Source organism: Erpetoichthys calabaricus, chromosome 15 (genome assembly GCF_900747795.2).
Source record: "Erpetoichthys calabaricus chromosome 15, fErpCal1.3, whole genome shotgun sequence".
Taxonomy (NCBI): Eukaryota; Metazoa; Chordata; class Cladistia; order Polypteriformes; family Polypteridae; genus Erpetoichthys; species Erpetoichthys calabaricus.
The window spans coordinates 21,041,847-21,065,428 of record NC_041408.2 but is presented as its reverse complement, the minus strand read 5'-3'; the positions used below and the strand labels follow the sequence as shown (position 1 = coordinate 21,065,428).

The following is a 23,582-nucleotide window of genomic DNA, read 5'->3' as shown; positions in this document are numbered from 1 at the left end:
GCTGAAGTCCACAAACAGAATGCCTGCATATGTCCACAGGGTCTCATTTAGCAGGAGATTCATAATTTTGAAATCGAGCAGCTTCTGCAGGCCTATGGGGGCTGAACTGCTCCTGTCAAGTTTTTGAATGTGGCAGATGGGAGAAGGGAGATAGAATGGATCCTAGTAATTACCAAGAAGTCTTACTTCTGTGCCATGCAAGATAATGGAAACTATAATAAGAAATGAATTAGAAAATTACCTACAGTATATGAAAATAAATAGTTGTGCTGCTTGTCTAAGATGAGCTGAAATCTAAGTACAATGGTACCTCTGGTCACGACCATAATTCATTCCACAACTCTGGACGCGACCCAATTTGGTCACAACCCGAATGTAATTTCCCCATAAGATTGTATGTAAATATGATTTATCCGTTCCAGACTGTATGAATTGTATGTACATTTTTTTAAAGATTTTTAAGCACAAAAATAGTTAATTATATCATAGAATGCACAGTGTGTAATAGTAAACTAAATGTAAAAACATTGACTAACACTGAGAAAACCTAGAACAACAGAGAAACTAACATTGCAGCAGTTCGTGTTAGACCAGTTTCATATAAGACCCTTACAAACCACTCACTGTAAACACTTTTTTTATGAGTATTAAGCACAGGGAAAAAAAGTAAAGTTTGAAAAATCCTTAATTTTAACAAAACTAACTTTAAACAACCAAGAAAACCAACCTTGCATGAGTCGAGTTCTGGCATGAAGGAAGTGAGGAGGAAGCTGGGTGGAGAGGAGATTAAAGTTTTGAGGGCGAGTCCGGATCCACGACAAAGGGAGGTTCTCCTTCAGGTGTTTTCTCTCTTGTGATTTCTTCTATTTCTAGGGTTTCTGGTGTTTTTAGCCGTTTAGCTGGTGGACCAGACAGTTCACATCAAATGAACGCACATCTGACTGAGAATGATGTACAGGGAGAGACTGAACACGTGCATCGTCTTTGTTAGGCCCTGTGTACACAAACAAAAAAAAATGGGAAACGGAGAATAGGAAATCATTGGCGCGTACGAACCGGAAGGGAAACTGGCCGCCAGTGTTTTTGTCCTCCACCAGAGCGTGTGGTCGTGAACAAATGCGAAATTTTGGTGAACGTTTTGATCGTAACCTGATTTGTACGTGTTCGGAAATGTTTGTAACCAGAGGTTCTACTGTAATTAACATAGACCTTGAAGTTAATGTTTGCAGTGCATCATCTATTAGAATGTATTTTGTAATGCATTGTGACAGATTGGGGGCGCTATTGCTCCCTTGAACCCTCAGATCAGATGCCCGACACCAGATAAAAGTCCAATAATTATTTTTATTTGGACAATAATGTGCACCAAGCACCCTCCAGTCCACAATACTCATAAATATGCAATACTCAATAAACAATAATCAATCCTCCACTCCCAGACGTGTTGTCACCCTTCCTCCTGACTCAGCTCGCCTGTCTGGGATCTCCCACGGTCCTTTATAGTCCTTGACCTGGGTCAGATCAAAACTCTTCTTTTTCTTTATCCCGGAAGTACATCATTTTTTCTGCTCCTATGACTGGGAAGTACTTCCGGGTTATAGGGAAAGTAGCAGTCCCTGCTCCTCCCTGCAGCGTCCCCTGGAGGCCCCCATGGTATCCAGCAGGGCTGTGATGTAAAACTCCACTGTTCATGATGCCTCTATGTTGCAAGAAGGGCTCCACCTGGCGGCATGGGGGTAGGCCTATTGGCCGGGATGAATGGCTGGCCATATCCCACAGCATGTATTAATAAAATGCACTGTATTTGTCATTCTAACAGATGGCACATCACAGACGTTTGTAGTAATAAAGCACATTACTACAAATAATTTGTGATGTGCCTTCTGTTGGAATGAAAAATGCAGTGCATATATTTCTGTTATATTCCATTTAGTATGGCATTTGTAAAAGTAGTGTTAATGTCTGAGATGCACCATGTGTTGGAATTACAAATACAAGACATTATTTTTCTATGGATGTTTGTGATGCTTTTGGAATGACAGAGACATAGCAACCGGATGCAAAACACATTACACCTTGTTACAACAGCAGAAGACCACGTCAGATCCCACTCCTGTCATCCAAGAACAGACAGCTGAGGCTGTAGAGGGCATAAGCGCCCCAACACAGGACAGCTGAAGACCGCTGTCAACACATCCTGGCCTGCTGAGTCTCGATTTCTGCTGAAGCACACTGATGAGACGGTCAGAATTTAAATGAATCCGTGCACCCAACCTGACTTGTGTCAACACTCCAGGGGGCTGCTGGTGGTGTAACAGTGTAGGGTGTAAGTTTACTTGGCCCACTTTGGGTCCGTTAATACCCATCAATCGTCACTTGAGTTCCACAGCCTTTTTGAGGATTGTTGCTGTCCAAGTGTGACCCGTCATGGTCACAATTCACCCATCTTTCAATGGCTACATCTTGCATGGTCACAAAGCAGGAGTCGTTTTGAACTAGTTTCACGACCGTGACGATGAGTTCAGTGTTCTTTAGTGGCCTTCCCAGTCACTGGATCCGAATCCAACAGAACACCTTTGAGATGTGGTGGAACGGGACATTCACAGCATGAAGATGGAGCTGACAGATCAGCAATCATCTCAACATGGAGCTGAATCTCAAGAGATTGTTTCCAACATCTTCTGGGATCCATGCCATGAAGAACAGAGGCTGTTTTGAGAGCTACAGGAGGCCCTGCCCCGAATCAGTGTAGCGGTCCTGTTAATGAGCTCAGTGACTGCATCTGGCCATCTCTTTCCAGTGTTTTGGGCAGTCATCATGGCAGCACGTCACCTAACCCCGGAAGTCGGTTTCCAGTTGCCCTGCCATGCACATTTTTGGGATTTGGGTGGGAAAACCTACTTTGAAACCATTTTTGTGCAAAATCCACACCGGCAATGAGCAGACTGAGATTCAAACCCAACACCGCAGAGCTGTGAGAAAGCAATGCTAACCACTGTGCCACTTTATGGGCTCTTGATGAACACGCAGTGTGCTACTAAAAGAACAGGCACTTATGCTGTGCGCTAGTGAAAATAATTAGAAATCATGAAAAATAACCAATCTTACAGAAATGAAAGTCAATTGATCACTGCGCATTGTTAAAGGCCCTTTAAATGGCTAATAGCTTTAATTGGGTTCATTACAAAGATGTGAAAAGGGTAACACGTCGCCTGTGGTGTTAGTGAAACTGGCCTTTGCAAGGATGGAGCTCTTTCACAGAGGATTATTTTGCTATATAAAACTCACATTCGCCGTCTTTGAAAGGTATTAGGTAGTAATTTAAAAGCTATTTTCCCCGTCTGGGTTACCATGGCACTGGTCAACTCTCATGATTTTTACCAAGTTACATTTTTTCATTATTGATAAAAATTAAAAAGCTTTTCATTTGAACCCATCTACCCAGGGATGCCCTATACTTGAGCCTGAATGTGTTTCTCCAAGTGAATTTAATATGTCACCATCTCCGCTCAGTGATATAGAAGAACTGCTCAATCAGTTACAGTACAATGATGGACAGTTGTACTCAACATCACCGCGCGCTGCTCTTCGCTTTTCATCTGCTAACTCCAATCATTTTGCTGCTACTTTTACTGCAGAACCCTTTGAAGTGTGGGCAACAGCCCGGACACAGACAGGTAGACATCATAGTTTCACCCAACACACGTTTATTTACAGTATGTACAATACAATAGTGCACACAATCCAGTGCCGCAGCACCAATCACCCTTTACAGTCACTGGTCCGCCTCCACTCCTCTCCTCTGAGCTCCGTCCTTCATCCTCCCGACTCTTGCCCCTGACTGGAGGGAGGCGGCCCCTTTTATTCACCCCGGATGGGCTCCAGCTGCATCCTGAGGGCTCGTAGCCACACCCCTGTGTGGCGGAAGCTCCAGCGGTGAAACCAGAAGTCCACCGGGTGTCTCCAATTCTCTTCCCCCCAGCACTTCCCGGTGTGGCGGAAGTACGGAGGTCCAACACTCCCAAGGCATTGGGGCGCCCCCTGGCGGTGACCACGGGCCCCTACAGGGATGAGCTTCCAGGCTCTGTACCCGTGGTCCCCACAGCAACCAGGGAGGATGCCCCCTCGTGTTCCGGAGGATCCACAAGCCCTCCTCCGGTCCTCCTGGGCATCCCGCCGGGCACCACAGAAGTCAGAAGGAGGTTAACTTTGTAGAGATTTTCCAACATTTTGGATGGTAAAAAATGTTAAACCAGCATGCAGGTTATTAATAAGGTCATCTACTTTACTTTTGTTCCATCCATTAAACTATTAGAAGTTCACAAACTGGAGAGCATCTGTCTGAGGGCAGCCTGTGCCCATTGCGGGTCTGTCAGTCCGTGGCAAAGGTGATTCCTGTGATGGCCTCCTGCCTCTGTTAGGGGTGCAGTGATACTGCTTCGGGATTGTTTCAGAGGTGAAATGTTGTGGAAGTGGGAACACAACCAGCGCCTCTCGCCCCAAAGTTGAACTGGGAATCCTGGCATCAATGGGTGCCAAGTTGGAACAATCACTTAGAGCAGAGGTTCTCAGTGTCGGTCCTGGGGGTCCACTGTGGCTGCAGGTTTTTGTTCCAACCAGCTTCAATTTTTAATTGGACTAATTAAGTGAAGTGTTATTTGTCAAATTCTGTGTTTTGGGAAAATGCAGAAATTAGAAAACTACGTTTGGTATATTAAAATGTACCAAGCAGTTATATTGGAATAATGTATTTTGTTTTCTTTTTAACAATATTTTCATCTTGATCTTCATTCTGTTTTTTGCAGAGTGTTCTAATTGTTTAATTAATTCATTATTTTCTAATTAGTGGGTCTAACGCTGAAGTAGTTGCAGCCTTGTTGTTTGCCTGGCTGTCTGCTCCGCTGGTTGTCATTATTAGGATACAATGAAGGGAGCAAACTGCACAGAGAACAACAAAAGGTTGTTAAGCATTTCAATCTCTAGCAAAAGCATAAATATTCCTAAATGTCTTATAAATGTAAAACATGCTGCGGTGCTTTCTTAATGAAGAATAAGTGAAGAGAAAAAAAAATGTCTGCTAATTAATTGAGCTCAGTGTTATCAGATGTTGTCACTGATTAGGAATCTGGCTGGAACAAAAACCTGAAGCCACAGTGGGCCGCCAGGACCGACATTGAGAACCCCTGACTTAGAGGAAAGCCCCTCTCATGGTACGTGAATGGCTTTTTAGTAAGAAACGTGTATTATACTTGTTTATATTGTGTACAGTGACCTTTTACTTTCTCGTATACAAAGTATAGGGAAAGTATTGAAGTCCTCCAAAAATTCAATTTCGAGAATTTGATGAATCTCGATGTTTTAGACCTCCCTGAGTCTGAAAATACCATTTTTGCAATTATGTCTGTGTGTTTGTCTGGGATGCCTCACTCTGGGAGGACCGGGGGAGCAAGTGTGGCCAGAACGTTACCTCCTCCGGAACGCTCGATGGCAGCCCCCTTAAGTTGCAGTGGTGCCTCAGACTCCCATAGGGCTTCATGGGAGTTTGGAGCAGCCCTGTTGGAATCCATGGGTACTGCCAGGGGGTGCTACAACTGCTGCTGAGCCCTGGAGAGCAGCTCTTCCGCCACCTCAGACACCTGGAGCACTTCCAAGTGCCTTATATAAGGGGTCAGCAGACACCACTCAGAGAGCCGAAGTCGGGAGGAGGAGGACAAAACTTGCTGAGGAGGAGTGGAGAAGAAAAAAGGACTGAGAGAAAAGAAAGAATGAGAGACAAAGAGAGAAGAGAAGAGGAAAAGAAAGTGTGTGTTTGGGCTGTTGGGGACACTGAACTGTAACTAAATCACGTGCTTGTTGTACTCTGTCTGTGTCGAGTTAGCACGGTTATAGCTCCATATGTCTTCCACAGGTGGCGTAGTCGGCAGGATTCCTGGCCATATTGAAAGGCAGGGGCGTGCAATATTAAATCTTGTTACAGCGCGAGGCACTGCTGCAACCCAACGGGGCTGCCATCTAGCGTTCCGAGGGAGGTAACGTTCTGGCTACACTTGCTCCCCCGGTCCTCCCAGCATGAGGCGTCCCGGCCGGGTGAGGGCCCTGTCCATCCGCCACAATATACAGACACACAGACAGACAAACACACAGACGCAATTGCAAGGGCCTCAGCCGTCTGCCACAATGTATGTAAATGTGATAACTTGAGTACACTCCCACTCAGGTCAACCAAATTTTGCATACAAGTATTAGATACAAAGCGTAGATTTCTATCAACTTTTGATCAATTTCCGTTAACCGGACGTGGTACTGTACCTTTTATTCATGCAGCTATGGAGTCTGATTTATTTAGCTTTACTTTTGAACAACTTTACCTTACTCAACTTTACTTTTTTATAATAATTGTTCAATATATTATTAATTTAATTTGTTGTTGATGGTTCTTTATGGTACATAATATAAAAATATAATCATTGTCTTGCGGTTTACTCCTCAAATATCCATCCCCATATCTGAGTATATAAAAAATTCGAGGGGAGACCACGCCTGATTTTTATTTTTAAAAGTCAAATCCATCTTATTTCAGCTTTCTGTCTTTCTTCTTGTTATTTGGAGTACCATTTTCATTTAATTCTTCGATATTTTCCAATTTTTACAAGTATCCTGATTCTCCAATCAGAATTTTCATTTTCTTTGTAAAACTTTGGAAGTACCAAAGAGCGGGATGTCAACTTTTACATTTCACACACTTCTGGAGCCTTAACAAGGGGGTGGGCGGCTAGTCGGCTAGTTGGCCGAGGTCTCCAGGACTTTGTCTGACTTAACCCACTGTTGGACCCCCAGAGGTTTATTGTTGCTGACCGCAGTTTTTGTTTTACTGGCCTCCACTGTCAACTGACTACAGCTCAGCAATTCATTAATAAACAGGTCATGTTGGTTTTCATTTATGTCAATCGGTTTTAAACTACTTTGCTTTACTGTGTCTTTATGAGTGCTAATTGTGTATTAAGTAATTTGTGAAATGTATCCTTACATATTACCTGAGAATTTGTCACAGTACTCTGTGCCTGCACTCGGTGAAGAGCAGTATACAAAATTAAATGAATTGAATTGAATTAAACAGCAGGACGTTAAGCCAAAAAAGAACTGAAACGGCAACTGTTTAGAACTCCTTTTACAAAAGAATCATAACATCAAAACACGTGAGCTTGGCCAAAGAGGAAACTTATTTTCTGTGATGGTAGCTGAATATGAAGTTGTGACAGCAAAGCAGGTATTGCATAGCTGCCACCGAGGGAGATGTAAATGCACCCGGTATTACTGTCCATGACTTTTAATTATTAGCTACCATCTTGAAGAAATTAAGGAATTCTGAGTGATGAACTAAAATATGGAGCTCTGATACAGCAATGGAGCTTGCAGGATTGATCACATACATGATGGTGTCTGCTTTTGCTGCTATGTGTTATGAAAGGATAAGTTTGGTATTTTTCAAGTTAGTTATTTCTTCTCAGTATATGTTCATTTGCCACATAAAAGTGTAGTATATTTTTAGAAAACTAGGAGGCAACCTGCTTGCTTAGCTTGCCAACCCCTATTCCCCCCCACTCCAGTGCTACGCGCCTCTGTGAAGATGGGGGCTGAACACACCCCAAGGAGACGCGGTTGCTCCTCTGAAACCCCTCTTAAACGGTGAGACAATGGAAACAAATAACAGTTGGTTTTTTTATCTCCTCTTTGCTCAATCAGCTGCTAGTTTGCTGCTTCTGCTTCTGTGCCGCGTGATCTGCATATCATGCAGTGCTTCAAATGTTTAAAAGCTGAACAGCAGTTGTCCTTTTGTCCTCAAACACTATGCGATCTCCTCTTGCTGTTCTGTTATTTCACCGAGCAATATTTTCCATTTGTTTGTGCTAATGCGATCTTTATTGTCATTTTTTGAGACTTTCGAATTTTTCTACTTCCATTATCTCTAACCTACTCTGAATGTGTATCACAGGACACAGGGTCACATTGCTTCCAAAGGTTGTAAGTATGACGTGCACCGCAGGGCACACACACACACACACACACACCAAACACACACTAGGGACAATTTTGGATCGCCAATCCACCTAACCGGCATGTCTTTGGACTGTGGGAGGAAACCGGAGCGCCTGGAGGAAACCCACGCAGACATGGGGAGAACATGCAAACTCCACGCAGGGAGGACCCGGGAAGCGAACCCAGGTCTCCTAACTGCGAGGCAGCAGCGCTACCCACTGCGCCACCGTGCCGCCCCCATTTATAATCAATGGTGCAATTTTCAAAGATGAAGAAGATGTTTAGAAGTTGTCCTCATGTGAAACAACTAAATCCAGCTCAGGGTTGTTTCTGTTTATTTGCTATAATATTTACTGAGCTTCTGTAAAATGTTAAATTTCCCTTTTGGGAGAAATAAAGTACTTACTAACTATCTATCTATCTATCTATCTATCTATCTATCTATCTATCTATCTATCTATCTATCATATGCTGCCTTACAATTCTATCTATCTATCTATCTATCTATCTATCTATCTATCTATCTATCTATCTATCTATCTATCTATCTATCTATCTATCTATCTATCTATCTATCTATCTATCTATCTATCTATCATATACTACCTTAGAATTCTATCTATCTATCTATCTATCTATCTATCTATCTATCTATCTATCTATCTATCTATCTATCTATCTATCTATCTATCTATCTATCTATCTATCTGCCACACTGGACAGCTGTAAATGCTGCCTTCAGTTGAGTTATTTTTGCATTAAATTATTATTGTTTTATTGATGAAGATGAGGCACAGTAAGATGCTGTAATGTAGGTATATGAGTGTGTTGGCCACTCGATGAAGAGGTGACCACGTTTACGAAGTCTTCGCACGCTGCGCTGTTTGTTTCCCTCCCACTGTGCCTCTTTGCAGCTCTAGTTCAGCACTGTTAACCAAAATCAGAATACAGGAGACTTTTTGCTATAATGTGGTTAGTCGAGGGGATGTCAGTCATTAAAGTATTCAATTTCTAGTACACACCGACTCTAAATGACTTAACAAGCAATTTAGAACCACGTCTACCCTAGAAATGTGGCTCTTTTAATGACTAGTATGCTCCTGATTTAATGAGTGAAATGCCTGAAAATGTCGCAGGCCCTTTTCTCGAGTGTGATCTGGGGTGTCCTAATGGCAGGCTTTTGTGAACAGGTGCTTACAAGGATCATGACTGGAAATGTCTGCCTTATAGGATGGAAATAATGTGAAGGATACTATATTTGAATTATTTATGAATACTCAGATTTGGAATGTGTGTTCACAGATTGAATGAGTGAAGTTAGTCGGACAGCTCGGGGAGGTGGTTTTTGAATGTGATCTTTAGTGCCCCCCACCTCCCCCATCACCTTTGTGTAAGTCTCTTTAAGGTAGACTGCTGCTTTATAAAATCATTTTGGCAGCAGGTAAGGAAGTGTGGGTCGATGAATCCAGTTAAAGGATTTTCACATTTTAATTCTTGCAGTTCTCCTCAAGGACATTAGTTTAGGACGAGTACATAAATATCGGTAGCTTAGAACAAGTAAGTGCCAACTTTAGTGTAGGGACATGGCTCTCGCGTCATTTCATAGATGGGGGGGGGGGGGGGGGTTTGTGTCTCAGAATACATTATTGTCTGACTTTGTGCATTTTAATAAAAGCTTATTTTCAATCTATTGCTTTAAAAACACCAGTCTGGAGAAGACTGATGAATGTTTAAAAATGCATCTTTTGGCATTTAATAATGAATGAATATTGATTTAAGTGAACAGGAGATATGGGCTGTGTTTCCAAGAGGTCATTTAGAAGGCAAAGCGGATCATTATTTTATACCACATTCTAATTAAATGTAATGGAAATATAAAAGTAGATTTCAAAAAACTAATTTCAGTCATGAAGAGCAGAGGGGTCTATTTCTCACCCTTTGGCTTTGCCGGCTACTTTGATTTTTTTGCACTCGTCATCAGGAGTCGTGTTTGTGGAGTGTACATCTCCACGTCTCCTTTAGACTGCTGAGCCTCTGTGGTGCTCTCATTATGGCAGTGCTTGGTTTATTCTTGTCGTTACATGGATTGCTCCCTAAAGCAGGTGAATCAATCCTTAATTAGCTCCATATCTCTTGTGCTGGTCACGTTTGAGCAATAAAGCAACTTAACAAATATGTCATCATTCAGTCAGCTCTCTTTTTGTAAAACAGTGATGCCTTTGCCAGGCAGCCAGATGGAAGCACAGCCATTTTTTAGATTCATCTCCAAACTGTATGAGTGTAAAAGATGAGCGACTTTGCCATGATCTCTGCCAACATCTTTGTTCACTGAGATGATTTAGTGTGAGGTTTACTCATCTACTGGACGCTCCTGTTGAAAGAAAGAAAGAAAGAAAGAAAGAAAGAAAGAAAGAAAGAAAGAAAGAAAGAAAGAAAGAAAGAAAGAAAGAAAGAAAGAAAGAAAGAAAGAGATTCCCTTTTACTTGTATAGTTTTCACTCTCGGTGACCCCTGCTACAAGCCTTGAGCTGTTTTTGTTTAGTTGAGTAGTGACTGGCGAGTGGGCTGCAAGGAGCGGTCAGATCAGGCCAATGCATTAACTGAACCTGACACTTCCATTACAGCGAGGACATTAGAAGGGTCAGCTGAGGTGGGACGGTTTGGAGACAAAGTCAGAGAGGCGAGATTGCGTTGCTTTGGACATGTGCAGAGGAGAAATGCTGAGTGTATTCTCGTAGTATTTCCCTCTACTTAGCCATTACCTGTTTTCTTCAAGGGTAAGTGTACTCGTCAAGTTTGTTATCGGGTTGGTCTACTGTTACACTGTAAGATTAACACACACATACACACAGACCCTAACCACAACAGTGCCCCATGAATAACACACACACAACTGATTAACCTTTAGCACTTTAAACCACACAAGTGCTTAAGGAATAACACAGCCTGTCACTCGGCACTTCAAGAGACTTACTTATTATCGGCATGAACAACATACGATGTTTTAATGATATCTCAGACCCAAATTTTACTTTTGGTCTACAAGAATACATTGAAACATACAAAAGGCTCAGCAGTCTTGACTATATGCCATTTATCAGCCAAGAATACCTTCTATATGTCCTGTTCCCTACTATTGGGTGGAGCTCTCACCCTCAGCCTTAATAAACCTCACAGTACAGAGGTAACGGCAAATCTCCGGCTACACCAGCTGCTCAAAGAAATCTAACTTATTACTTCAATCACTCTATAGACATTAAGACAAAGCATAGAAAGTTAAAAGCAGCATGGTATTTATTACAGGAATAATAATGATACCATGGGAACAAAGAATAATAGAAAATAGGACTGATAGAAAAGTCTGGATATATATAGTCTTTAGAATTTGTGAATTTCCCCTTGGGATTAATAAAGCGCCACAGGGGACTGTACTTTCTCCGGTCCTGTTCAGCCTATATACATCGGACTTCCAATACAACTCGGAGTCCTGCCACGTGCAAAAGTTCGCTGATGACACTGCTATCGTGGGCTGCATCACGAGTGGGCAGGAAGAGGAGTATAGGAACTTAATCAAGGACTTTGTTAAATGGTGCGACTCAAACCACCTACAACTGAACACCAGCAAAACCAAGGAGCTGGTGGTGGATTTTAGGAGGCCCAGACCCCTCATGGACCCCGTGATCATCAAAGGTGACTGTGTGCAGAGGGTGCAGACCTATAAATACCTGGGAGTGCAGCTGGATGATCAATTGGACTGGACTGCCAATACTGATGTTCTGTGTAAGAAAGGACAGAGCCGACTATACTTCCTTAGAAGGCTGGCGTCCTTCAACATCTGCAATAAGATGCTGCAGATGTTCTATCAGACGGTTGTGGCGAGCGCCCTCTTCTATTCAGTGGTGTGCTGGGGAAGCCGCATAAAGAAGAGGGACGCCTCACGCCTGGACAAACTGGTGAGGAAGGCAGGCTCTACTGTAGGCACGGAGCTGGACAGTTTGACATTCGTGGCAGAGCGACGGGCGCTCAGCAGGCTCCTATCAATTATGGAGAATCCACTGCATCCACTGAACAGGATCATCTCCAGACAGAAGAGCAGCTTCAGCGACAGACTGCTGTCAATGTCCTGCTCCACTGACGACTGAGGAGATCGTTCCTCCACCACACTATGTGACTCTTCAATTCCACCCAGGGGGGTAAAAATTAAAGTTATTGTCTCTCTGTATACCTACATTGTTATCGGCATTGTTATCACTCTTTAATATTTTCTTTATCAGTATGCTGCTGCTGGAGTATGTGAATTTCCCCTTGGGATTAATAAAGTATCTATCTATCTATCTATCTATCTATCTATCTATCTATCTATCTATCTATCTATCTATCTATCTATCTATCTATCTATCTATCTATCTAGAAAAAGCTTACGAAAAAGTTACAGATGACAAAGATGAATGTCGCAGGCGGCTTGTGATCTAGCACTCGTAGTGGCTCATGATGCTTTTCTGACGACCAGTGACGTCTTTGTCCCTTCTTCTTCCACCCTCCTTCCTTACTTCCTTACTCACTTACTCACTATATCGCTCCTCAGATGAGGCATGTTTATTCTAAAATTCTACTAGGGGGTTTTGCAAGATGTGATTGTTAGATATTCTGATTGGCTGGCTGTCAATATGATGAATGAATTCACTCTCCATTTTCCCAAACAATAAAACTTTTTTCTGTTCTCTGAGGTGTCACTATGTCTTCCTTTCCCAGGCTGTAAAATAATTAGATGTCCATCTTTTCTCATGCTATAAAATAATTGAGCCACCAGCATGTGTTCCTTTCTTTGTTGGAACAGCTGTTTTAAAAGTGAGGTATAATTGGGAAGAAGACATGCTTTCATTTGTCCTGAATGTAGTTCATCTGTTGTCTTGTCTTGAACAAAATATAATGGAAATATAAACCAAAATGTATAGATTTTGTACCCCACAACAATGAGTATTTTGGGAGAAGGGTTCTAAGGATAGAGCAGCCAGGCAAGAGGAACAGAGGAAGGCCTAAGAGAAGGTTTATGGATGTGGTGAGAGGGGACATGCAGGTTATGGGTGTAACAGAGCAGGATGATGAGAACAGGGAGATATGGAAAAAGATGATCTGCTTTGGCAACCCCTAACGGGAGCAGCCGAAAGAAGAAGAAGAAGAAGTGGTAGAGAGCCCAGCAACTTTGAGTGCAAAGCAGGAACCAACTCTTGTCACAATGACTGCTCTCATCCAGGCAACCAAACGCCAGGAACCAAGCTAAGATGGCTTATAGTTCAAGTTCCATTATCTTTATTCTAGAACTTTCTGCTGCTGCAGTGACCATTTCACAATTTTCTTGGCTCTTGTTTCATATATGGAACCCATGATGATAGGCTATAATGGTGTCATTTAGCTTGCTAGGCTCAGGTGTTGTTAAACTCATATTGCTCTATAACTTCTTTTAAAACGTACACATTTTATTTTATATGGCTTGTCTATTTTTAACTTGTAATTTATTTTTTTTTTAATTATTTTTTAGCTTTATTGGATCTAGGCTGAGTGACTTGTTTTTCTCGTCATTCACATTTCATTGTATGTTGACCCTGTGTTAACCTATATATGACAAATAAACCTAAACCTAAACCTAAACCTAGTCACTGTTTAAGTAATGCCACTAAGTGAAAATGTCAAAACAAAGGGCAAAATCACACCAAACCAGGAGATAACGTTACTAAAATGTAACCCAGAAGAACAAACATGGACAGAAGATCAAAGAACACCAGATAACCTGACCAAAAACATAAAACTCAACTAAACAGACCAACATCCTAGTCCAATGAACAGATCTCAGTCGGTAACTAAATCAGTAGCCGTTTCGCATGAATCCAAAAAGCTGGACGCTGGCGATCACAGGCTGCCCTGTTAAGTAGTGGGGGCTTGCTGGTCTCAGGTTTTTTTCCTTGTGAATATTTTTTTACGTGTTTATACAGTTATTAATTACACAGAGTCACATGAATCAGTATTGTTGAATCCAACAGTATTTTTTTGTGCTGAATTCAAATATCTAATCAGACTTTCTTTATCATGCAGGAATTTTAAAAGACACATGATTAAAATTTACAGGCGACATACTGTATGTTGTTTAGGCTTTCATAACGCCCGGATAATTCTGACTTTAAGGAATCCATCATAACGTGAAATGTGCCTCTTCTGAATTTTACTTCTAGATCTTGGGATTCCTGATCATCTGCTTCTTCGTTGGACTCAGTAAGAGATCTTGGTCTTCCTTGATCCCGATGTGAAAGAAGGGTTAAAAGCTGACAAAGCCGTTTTGCTACAACGTCAGGTTATTCACACGTAAGACAGGGTGCAGTAAGCTGACTGAGAACAGCTTCCTTCTTTAGGAACGCGTCTGTTAGACACAGCAAAGATGACCTTTCCTTCTTTGGGGCCCCTCTTGATACAGGGTAGGATTCAAAAGTAATGAGCCTCATTTTGTTCTGACGCGAACGTACCTCGCCGCGCACCCCACTTGCCAGCGACGGCAACGGTGGGTGTTGGCTTCACAACGCAACGGAGCTCCTACCGCTCCGAGCTTTCGGAGCAGTAGGATCGGCCTTGACGGGAACCCCTGTGCGGTAGTGCATTACACGGCGGAATGGAAAGTTCGTTAGAGCAACGGTACGCATTGAAGACGAAGACCATGCTCATTGCCTTCTTCAGAGTGAAGGGGATCATCCATTACGAGTTTGTCCCGCAAGGACAGACCGTGAATGCTGCTTACTACTTGGAAGTCCTGAAAAGGCTGAAAAGAAGCATCGCGTGCAAGCGAAGGGACATCAAGGACAGCTGGAAGCTTCACCACGATAACGCGCCCAGCCACACCGCCTTCATCGTGAGCGCCTACCTGGCCCGGGTGAACGTTCCGGTGGTCCCCCAGCCTCCCTACAGTCCGGACGTGTCGCCTTCTGACTTCTTCTTGTTTCCGCACTTAAAATCAGCACTGAAAGGAAAACGCTTCGACTCGATCGAGGACATCCAAGCAAATGTCAAGGCAGCCCTTGCAGCCATCCCGGAAACAGGCCTACGTGGACGCCTTCGAGTCATGGAAAAGCCGCCTACAAAAGTGTATTGATGCAGGAGGTGCCTATTTTGAAGACTATTAATTAGTTGTACCGATTTGCTCAATAAATTTGTCTTTTTGAACAAAGGCTCATTACTTTTGAATCCTACCCTGTACGTACACAAAAAAGAAACGGTTTGCCGATTTGCACAGTATAAGATGAAATGCTTAGATGCTGTTTCATAAGTAAGAGGGAGTGAGGAAAATGAATATTAAAAGCCGATTGAAACTGGGGAACTTTGCTCTTCTGCTTTACAAAGCATGAATCCATGTACTCATCTGTGACTGAATGAAGACTGATTGATGAACTATTCCTTACTTCCACACCCACCTGATTTGAACACTGCAGGGATTTCCATTTCATTTAGCAGAGAGCCCCCCACTGCTCGGGGCCCCTGACTGCTGTCATGGCTGCCTCCCCCTGGCGGCGGCTCTGGTCCACCAAGTCGTCAAAGGTTCACAAGACAGTAAAATACTTAATCAGTGATTCATGCAGTAAACTGTATTCCTTATTTTGTTTTTTTGTTTTACACAATCAGGAATTGTTGATTGTGTTAGAAAGCGTGCTATAGTGTGCCCATGTTCCAAGGATCAATAAATCAAACAAAATCTGTGATTATGTGGTCAATATTAATTTTATTATGGTGAATAAAATAAATATGTTTACCGTAATGTAATGCATGCAGCTGTCCTTAACAAGCTGGTGTTCTCATTGGGGACCCCCATAAAAAACAGTCGTTCCCCCCCCCCCCCCCGGTCTGCTGATCTGAAGGAGAAGGTGAATGGCGCCATTCTGGAGTCAGCGCTTAGTACAGTGGGGATTACCAGCTATAAGCTTTGTGGAATGACCCCGAAGCGACCACCGAGTAACAGTAGAGTTTGAGATCAACGGTTGGATTTCATTCTGAGCTTTTCAGTCAGTAGATGAGAGGAGACGGGGGGAGTGTGAAATGTGGAGGCTGAGACGAGAGGTCCGCTGCTGATGAGAACGTACAGGCGACTGCTGTCCTTCAGATATTATTTTGCTTTTTTGTGGATGATGATCTTACTGTATGCATACTGTTTCCTGGAAATGGAAGTCTTATTGTTTAATGTCATGAGCTATTAGCTCTGGGTTGTGCCCTGGGATTGCACTCTTACAAAAAGTAAACCTGACGTGAAAGGTTTTATTAATACATTCAGTGTGATGATTATTCTTGCCAAGCACATGAGGGTGATAAACATTGGGATGTCTTTTTATTGTCATTTTCAGCTTCATGTATGGAGAGCTCACAGACAAGGAAACGAGTGAGAAAGTGAGGCAAACCTTTGAGAACTACGAGATGAACTCGTTTGAAATCCTCATGTACAAAAAAAACAGTAAGTACGTCTGCACGTCTGATGTGTGTCCCTCCGTAAAATGTTGAAAATAAAATTAAGCAAATATGTGTAATGCATGAATATTGTATGGATTTTCATTGCTTTATGAAATCAGTTTGTGTCGACCTCGTTTATTACGGTTATCTCAGTAACTCCCCCTGACCTCGAGCTGGCTTGTGCGGGCCTGTAAATGCTGATGTCATTATTATTATTATTAATTGAAGGATAAGTGCGGAGTTTTTCAAGTCAAAGTTGTGTTTTCACAATCATAGGATATATTCATTTGTGTTTTAAAGTGTAGAAAAAAAATGTTTTAGAAAAGAGCAATCCTGCTTTATAATGGAGGTAAAGGACACTGGGATCCAATGTGAGATATGATCATTTTCCAAACAGGGAGTATTTCCGAGTATTCATCTGCATTTTAAAATAATTACACATATATTTCAAAACAGCATATCCATGTCATTTTGGGAAGGAGAAAAGGCAAAAAATAAAATGTTTTTGGGATCTTCAGCCATCATATCTATCTATCTATCTATCTATCTATCTATCTATCTATCTATCTATCTATCTATCTATCTATCTATCTATCTATCTATCTATCTATCTATCTATCTATCATATAGTGCCTTGCAGTTCTATCTATCTATCTATCTATCTATCTATCTATCTATCTATCTATCTATCTATCTATCTATCTATCTATCTATCTATCTATCTATCTATCATGTAGTGCCTTGCAGTTCTATCTATCTATCTATCTATCTATCTATCTATCTATCATATAGTGCCTTGCAGGTCTATCTATCTATCTATCTATCTATCTATCTATCTATCTATCTATCTATCTATCTATCTATCTATCTATCTATCATATAGTGCCTTGCAGTTCTATCTATCTATCTATCTATCTATCTATCTATCTATCTATCTATCTATCTATCTATCTATCTATCTATCTATCTATCATATAGTGCCTTGCAGTTCTATCTATCTATCTATCTATCTATCTATCTATCTATCTATCTATCTATCTATCTATCTATCTATCTATCTATCTATCTATCTATCTATCTATCTATCTATCTATCATATAGTGCCTTGCAGTTCTATCTATCTATCTATCTATCTATCTATCTATCTATCTATCTATCTATCTATCTATCTATCTATCTATCTATCTATCATATAGTGCCTTGCAGTTCTATCTATCTATCTATCTATCTATCTATCTATCTATCTATCTATCTATCTATCTATCTATCTATCTATCTATCTATCTATCTATCATGTAGTGCCTTGCAGTTCTATCTATCTATCTATCTATCTATCTATCTATCTATCTATCTATCTATCTATCTATCTATCTATCTATCTATCTATCTATCTATCTATCTATCTATCATATAGTGCCTTGCAGGTCTATCTATCTATCTATCTATCTATCTATCTATCTATCTATCTATCTATCTATCTATCTATCTATCTATCTATCTATCTATCATATAGTGCCTTGCAGTTCTATCTATCTATCTATCTATCTATCTATCTATCTATCTATCTATCTATCTATCTATCTATCTATCTATCATATAGTGCCTTGCAGTTCTATCTATCTATCTATCTATCTATCTATCTATCTATCTATCTATCTATCTATCTATCTATCTATCTATCTATCATATAGTGCCTTGCAGGTCTATCTATCTATCTATCTATCTATCTATCTATCTATCTATCTATCTATCTATCTATCTATCTATCTATCTATCTATCTATCTATCATATAGTGCCTTGCAGATCTATCTATCTATCTATCTATCTATCTATCTATCTATCTATCTATCTATCTATCTATCTATCATATAGTGCCTTGCAGTTCTATCTATCTATCTATCTATCTATCTATCTATCTATCTATCTATCTATCTATCTATCTATCTATCTATCTATCTATCATATAGTGCCTTGCAGTTCTATCTATCTATCTATCTATCTATCTATCTATCTATCTATCTATCTATCTATCTATCTATCATATAGTGCCTTGCAGTTCTATCTATCTATCTATCTATCTATCTATCTATCTATCTATCTATCTATCTATCTATCTATCTATCTATCTATCATATAGTGCCTTGCAGGTCTATCTATCTATCTATCTATCTATCTATCTATCTATCTATCTATCTATCTATCTATCTATCTATCTATCATATAGTGCCTTGCAGTTCTATCTATCTATCTATCTATCTATCTATCTATCTATCTATCTATCTATCTATCATATAGTGCCTTGCAGTTCTATCTATCTATCTATCTATCTATCTATCTATCTATCTATCTATCTATTTATCTATCTATCTATCTATCTTATAGTGCCTTGCAGTTCTATCTATCTATCTATCTATCTATCTATCTATCTATCTATCTATCTATCTATCTATCTATCTATCTATCTATCTATCATATAGTGCCTTGCAGTTCTATCTATCTATCTATCTATCTATCTATCTATCTATCTATCTATCTATCTATCTATCTATCATATAGTGCCTTGCAGTTCTATCTATCTATCTATCTATCTATCTATCTATCTATCTATCTATCTATCTATCTATCTATCTATCTATCTATCTATCTATCCATCCTGTCTTACTGTTACTCTGTGTGTCGATTGCTTTGGTCTGGAGTGGGAGTGGCCTTTGTGCTAGCAGGAGAGTGAGTGTAGCTTTTTCTTTTTTTTCCTTTTTTTTCTTTTATTCTTTTTTTTTTTCTAGTCATTTCTCTTAATTTTTAGCTGTGTTATTTGTATATAGTTATTATTTCAAGTTTATATAGTATTTTGTTTTTAAAAAGAAGTGGCTAGGATGGCTGTGTCCCGAGGGATACAGCCAGGCCTTTTGCCACATGGCTTTGAAAATCTTAGCAGAAGAAATGGCATCAAGTTGATTGTTGATCCAGTAGTTTCAGTAGAGAAGTGTGTTACTGAAATTGGAAAAATAATTGGATGTAAAAACATTATTTCTGCTTCACGAATGAATAAGGCAGTTGTGGTATTTCTAAATGAGGAGGCCTTAGTTCACCAACTGGTTCAGGAAGGCCTAGTTATTAATGGAACCCTCATTTCTGTTTTGCCGCTTTCAACTCCTGCAAAGAGAATTATAATCTCTAATGTTCCTCCTTTCTTGAAGAATGAACTGCTACGTAATGAATTGCGCAGGTATGGCGAGATTATTTCTGATATTACTTTGATTCCTTTGGGGTGTAAACAGCCAGAATTAAAGCATGTGGTTTCATTTAGGAGACAGGTTTTTATGCTCCTCAACAGAGGTTACAATGAGTTAGATGTTGCTCTGAAATTCAAAGTTGATGGATGTGATTATATTGTGTTTATATCTTCTGAATCAATGAAATGTTTTAAATGTGGCCGTGCAGGGCACAAAGCAGTTGATTGTAAGAGAACTGATGGAAGTTATTCTATGGGAGGTAACATACATGTAGTGAGGGAGTCAGATGTAGAGGATGAGTCTGAGGACTCCGACTCCGATGCTGAAGATCAGCAGATTGTTATCTGTGAGGTATCCACAGGTACTCTTAGCTTGACTTCAGGAAGTTCTGAAAATCAGATACCCAGTTGTAGCTCCACAGTTGAAAGGAGTGAAATAAAGAAAGCTGAGACAAAAATGCCTGAAGTGGACGGATTGGCTAAGGCCGAGTTGAAGTCCTCTAATCTAAATATACATCAGGCTGAAGAAAAGGGCCCAGCTGAGGCTGAGGTTGAGGTTATGCAGCTTATCAGAGAAACGTCACCAACTGAGGTGGATGACATTGAAAATCTGAATGCTGCTGCTGCTACTGCCTGTGAACCATCTAAGGTGAATGAACGGGCCGAGGCCAGTCCTGAGTCCACAGTCCACAGTGAAGCTGCTCGCCCTCTCTTGAATCTCAAAGCTGTGGCAGAAACTGAACCAGGCACCACTTCAGGTAGTGCAGTTAGGGAAGAAAAAGCTGGAATTGTTGAGGAAATGAATGTTGAAGAAGAATGGACGACACTCCCCAGAAAGAGGAAAGAAACCTCAGACGGTGGAGTTGGTGCAAAGAGAAGTAACAACTTGAACCTGACAGAGAGGGCTGACGTGTCTTTAAAAAATCGCTTTTTAAATACCAGAGAGGTGACAATTAGCCCAGAGTGTGAGGAGAGTCAGCAGGGTGGTGAGGACAGTGACTCTTGCATGTCAAGTGACAATTTAACTGGTACTCTTGGAAAAACGGAGTACAGCACTGAAAGCATTCTGAGCTTTCTGGATTTTCTTGAAGGCAAAAGGAGGGTCAATGTTGTAGAACATTTTCCTGACCTGGAACTTTTTTTGGTTTCAGCCAAGCGTGTTATGCGTAATGCTGTTCCTTTGGGAATGGAAAGAAAAGAATTTAATCGTTTAAAGAATGTTATCAGCAAAGTTAGAAAGTCTCTCACCTCCAGCACATAATGGCTCCACACCAGTTCCTCTTTGCTTCATTAGTTAAAGTTCTTGTTGTCATTGCTGCTCCATTTCTATTCTTTCTAATGCCTGCTCTCTCTTTGGGCTCTTTGAACGTTAACGGCTGCAGAGACTCCTCAAAGAGAGCCGTACTTTTTCAATATTTAGAACAGAAAAAACTTGATGTGATTTTTCTTCAAGAAACTCATACTGACCCAATGAATGAGTCGGAGTGGCAGAGGGACTGGGGTGGCATGACGTTTCTGAGCCACGGCTCCAGTGCCAGCGCAGGGGTGGCAGTGCTCTTCAGTAAAGCAATTCTCCCAGAGTCCATCGACTGTATTGAGCAAGTTAAAGGCCGTCTCATGAAGGTTGTTGTTCATATTCAGGGGAAAAATATTATTTTTATAAATGTCTACGCTCCAAATGAGGGCAAAGAGAGAATTTCTTTTTTTCTTTTGTTGAAAGACGTACTCGCTGAGTGCAGTTCAGAGGATGTCGTGTTCTTAGCTGGTGATTTTAATTGCACTGACAATGCAGTGATGGACAGGAATGGCCCTGAGCCTCACCCGGGGTCAGTCAAGGTGTTGCAGTCGGTCCTTCATCAGCAAGAACTTGTGGATGTGTGGAGGGAGTTAAACCCGACAGCGAGACAGTACACATGGCTCAAGGCCTCCAGTGGCATGTTATCTATGGCACGGCTGGACAGAATTTATACTTTACAGCACAATTTGAACCTCATTTTGGGCTCTTGCCTTCTGCCCACAGGGTTTTCAGACCATAGTTTAGCTCTCACTCGTTTTTCTTTGGGGTCTGAAAGTAATTTTAAATCTTTCTGGCACTTTAACTCTAAACTTCTTAAAGACTCTCTATTTCTTCAACACTTTCATCTCTTTTGGGACAAATGGAGACTCAGCAAAAGTGAATTCTCATCTCTGAAACAATGGTGGGATGTCTCCAAGGTCCAAATTAAACTATTTTGCCAGTTTTATTCTGAACATTCTTCTAGAAAGGTCACCATGGCCATTAAAGAACTGGAAGAGGACATTGGGCTAATTCAAGCCAAACTGGATAGCGGTTTTGATGCCACTTTGCTTGAGTCCCTACAAGACAAAAAAAGATTCTCTAAGATCCCTGCTGGATGAACAGGTGAAGGGCGCCATTGTCCGGGGGAGATTCCAGAATATTTCTCACATAGACGCCCCTACGCAGTTTTTCTTTTCTTTGGAGAAAAAGGTTGCTCAGGCAAAAATCATTCACTGTCTGAAAACTGCAGATGGGACTGAAATGACGGAGACTGAGGAGATCAAGGAATTTGCCTTAAAATTTTACAAAGACTTATTCTCTGCAGAAACCGTGGACTTGTCTTCAACCACAGAATTTTTCTTTGATGACTTACCACAGTTGACTCCATCCACTAAGGAAGTACTCGACCTGCCACTATCGCTGGAGGAACTCACTAGTGCTCTTGGGAGTCTAAATCAGAACAAAGCCCCTGGGATTGATGGACTTCCCGTCGAATTCTACAAGTCCTTTTGGGATGTCATGGGTAAGGACTTCCTGACTGTGTTCATGGAGAGCATCAGGGATAAAGAACTTCCTGTGAGTTGTCGGAGAGCTGTTTTGACTCTTTTGCCAAAAAAAGGGGATCTTTGCAACATTAAGAACTGGAGACCAATCAGCCTACTATGCTCGGACTACAAAATCTTTTCTAAAGCGTTGGCTCTTCGTCTGAGGACTGTTATGAACTGCTTGGTGGCTTTCGATCAGTCATACTGTGTCCCTGAACGATGTATTTTTGATAACATTTTCTTTGTGCGGGATTTGGTATCTGCATCTGAGATTCTTGGGTTTAAGGCGGGTCTTATCTCATTGGATCAAGAAAAGGCCTTTGACCGGGTAGACCACCAGTATTTATTTAAAGTTCTAGAGAGGTTTGGTTTTGGTGAGACCTTTCTAGGTTATATTAAATTAATGTACACAAATGTGTTTAGTGTTTTAAAAATTAATGGAGGATTGGGAGCCCCATTTTCTGTTACAAGGGGCATTCGTCAGGGGTGTGCACTGTCTGGTATGTTATACTCACTGTCCATAGAGCCCCTGCTCCACAGACTTCGCCAATTACTTCATGGCCTGTCATTGCCTGTGTGTCCCACTGCATCCTTTAAAGTGGTGGCATATGCTGACGATGTCACAGTTGTCATCACTGAACCCAATGATGTTGTCCTGCTGCAGGACTGTTTACAGGTGTTTCAAACGGTGTCATCTGCCAGGGTCAACTGGTCCAAATGTAACGCCTTTCTGATGGGCAAGTGGGACTGTCCTCCCCCAAGCCTCCCAAGTGGTTTAACATGGAATTCTAAGGTGTTTAAACATCTGGGAATTTACATTGGGAAGTCTGGAGCCACAGCTGATAACTGGGAGGGCTTAATTGATCAAATTCAGGGGAGACTGAAGAAATGGAAATGGGTGGTCACCAAGCTCTCTTTTAGGGGTAGAGTGCTGATTATTAATAATTTAATTGCTTCAATGCTTTGGCATAAATTTAGGTGTGCAGATCCTCCACTTTGGCTATTAAAAGAA

The 23,582-nt window shown here is 41.1% G+C and overlaps 1 protein-coding gene across 4 annotated transcripts in view; it reads left to right on the top strand.

The window, feature by feature from the left end:
* LOC114643083 (potassium voltage-gated channel subfamily H member 1) overlaps nucleotides 1–23,582 on the top strand; it is an 846,735-nt gene that overhangs the window by 136,504 nt on the left and 686,649 nt on the right. For 3 of the 4 annotated variants that reach the window (XM_051919675.1, XM_051919676.1, XM_051919674.1), the window contains exon 3: nucleotides 16,412–16,518. The exons of the other annotated variant lie outside the window; for it this stretch is intronic. In XM_051919675.1, the coding sequence (XP_051775635.1) occupies nucleotides 16,412–16,518 (107 nt within the window). The remainder of the gene's footprint in view (nucleotides 1–16,411; nucleotides 16,519–23,582) is intronic. 4 annotated transcript variants of the gene reach the window in all.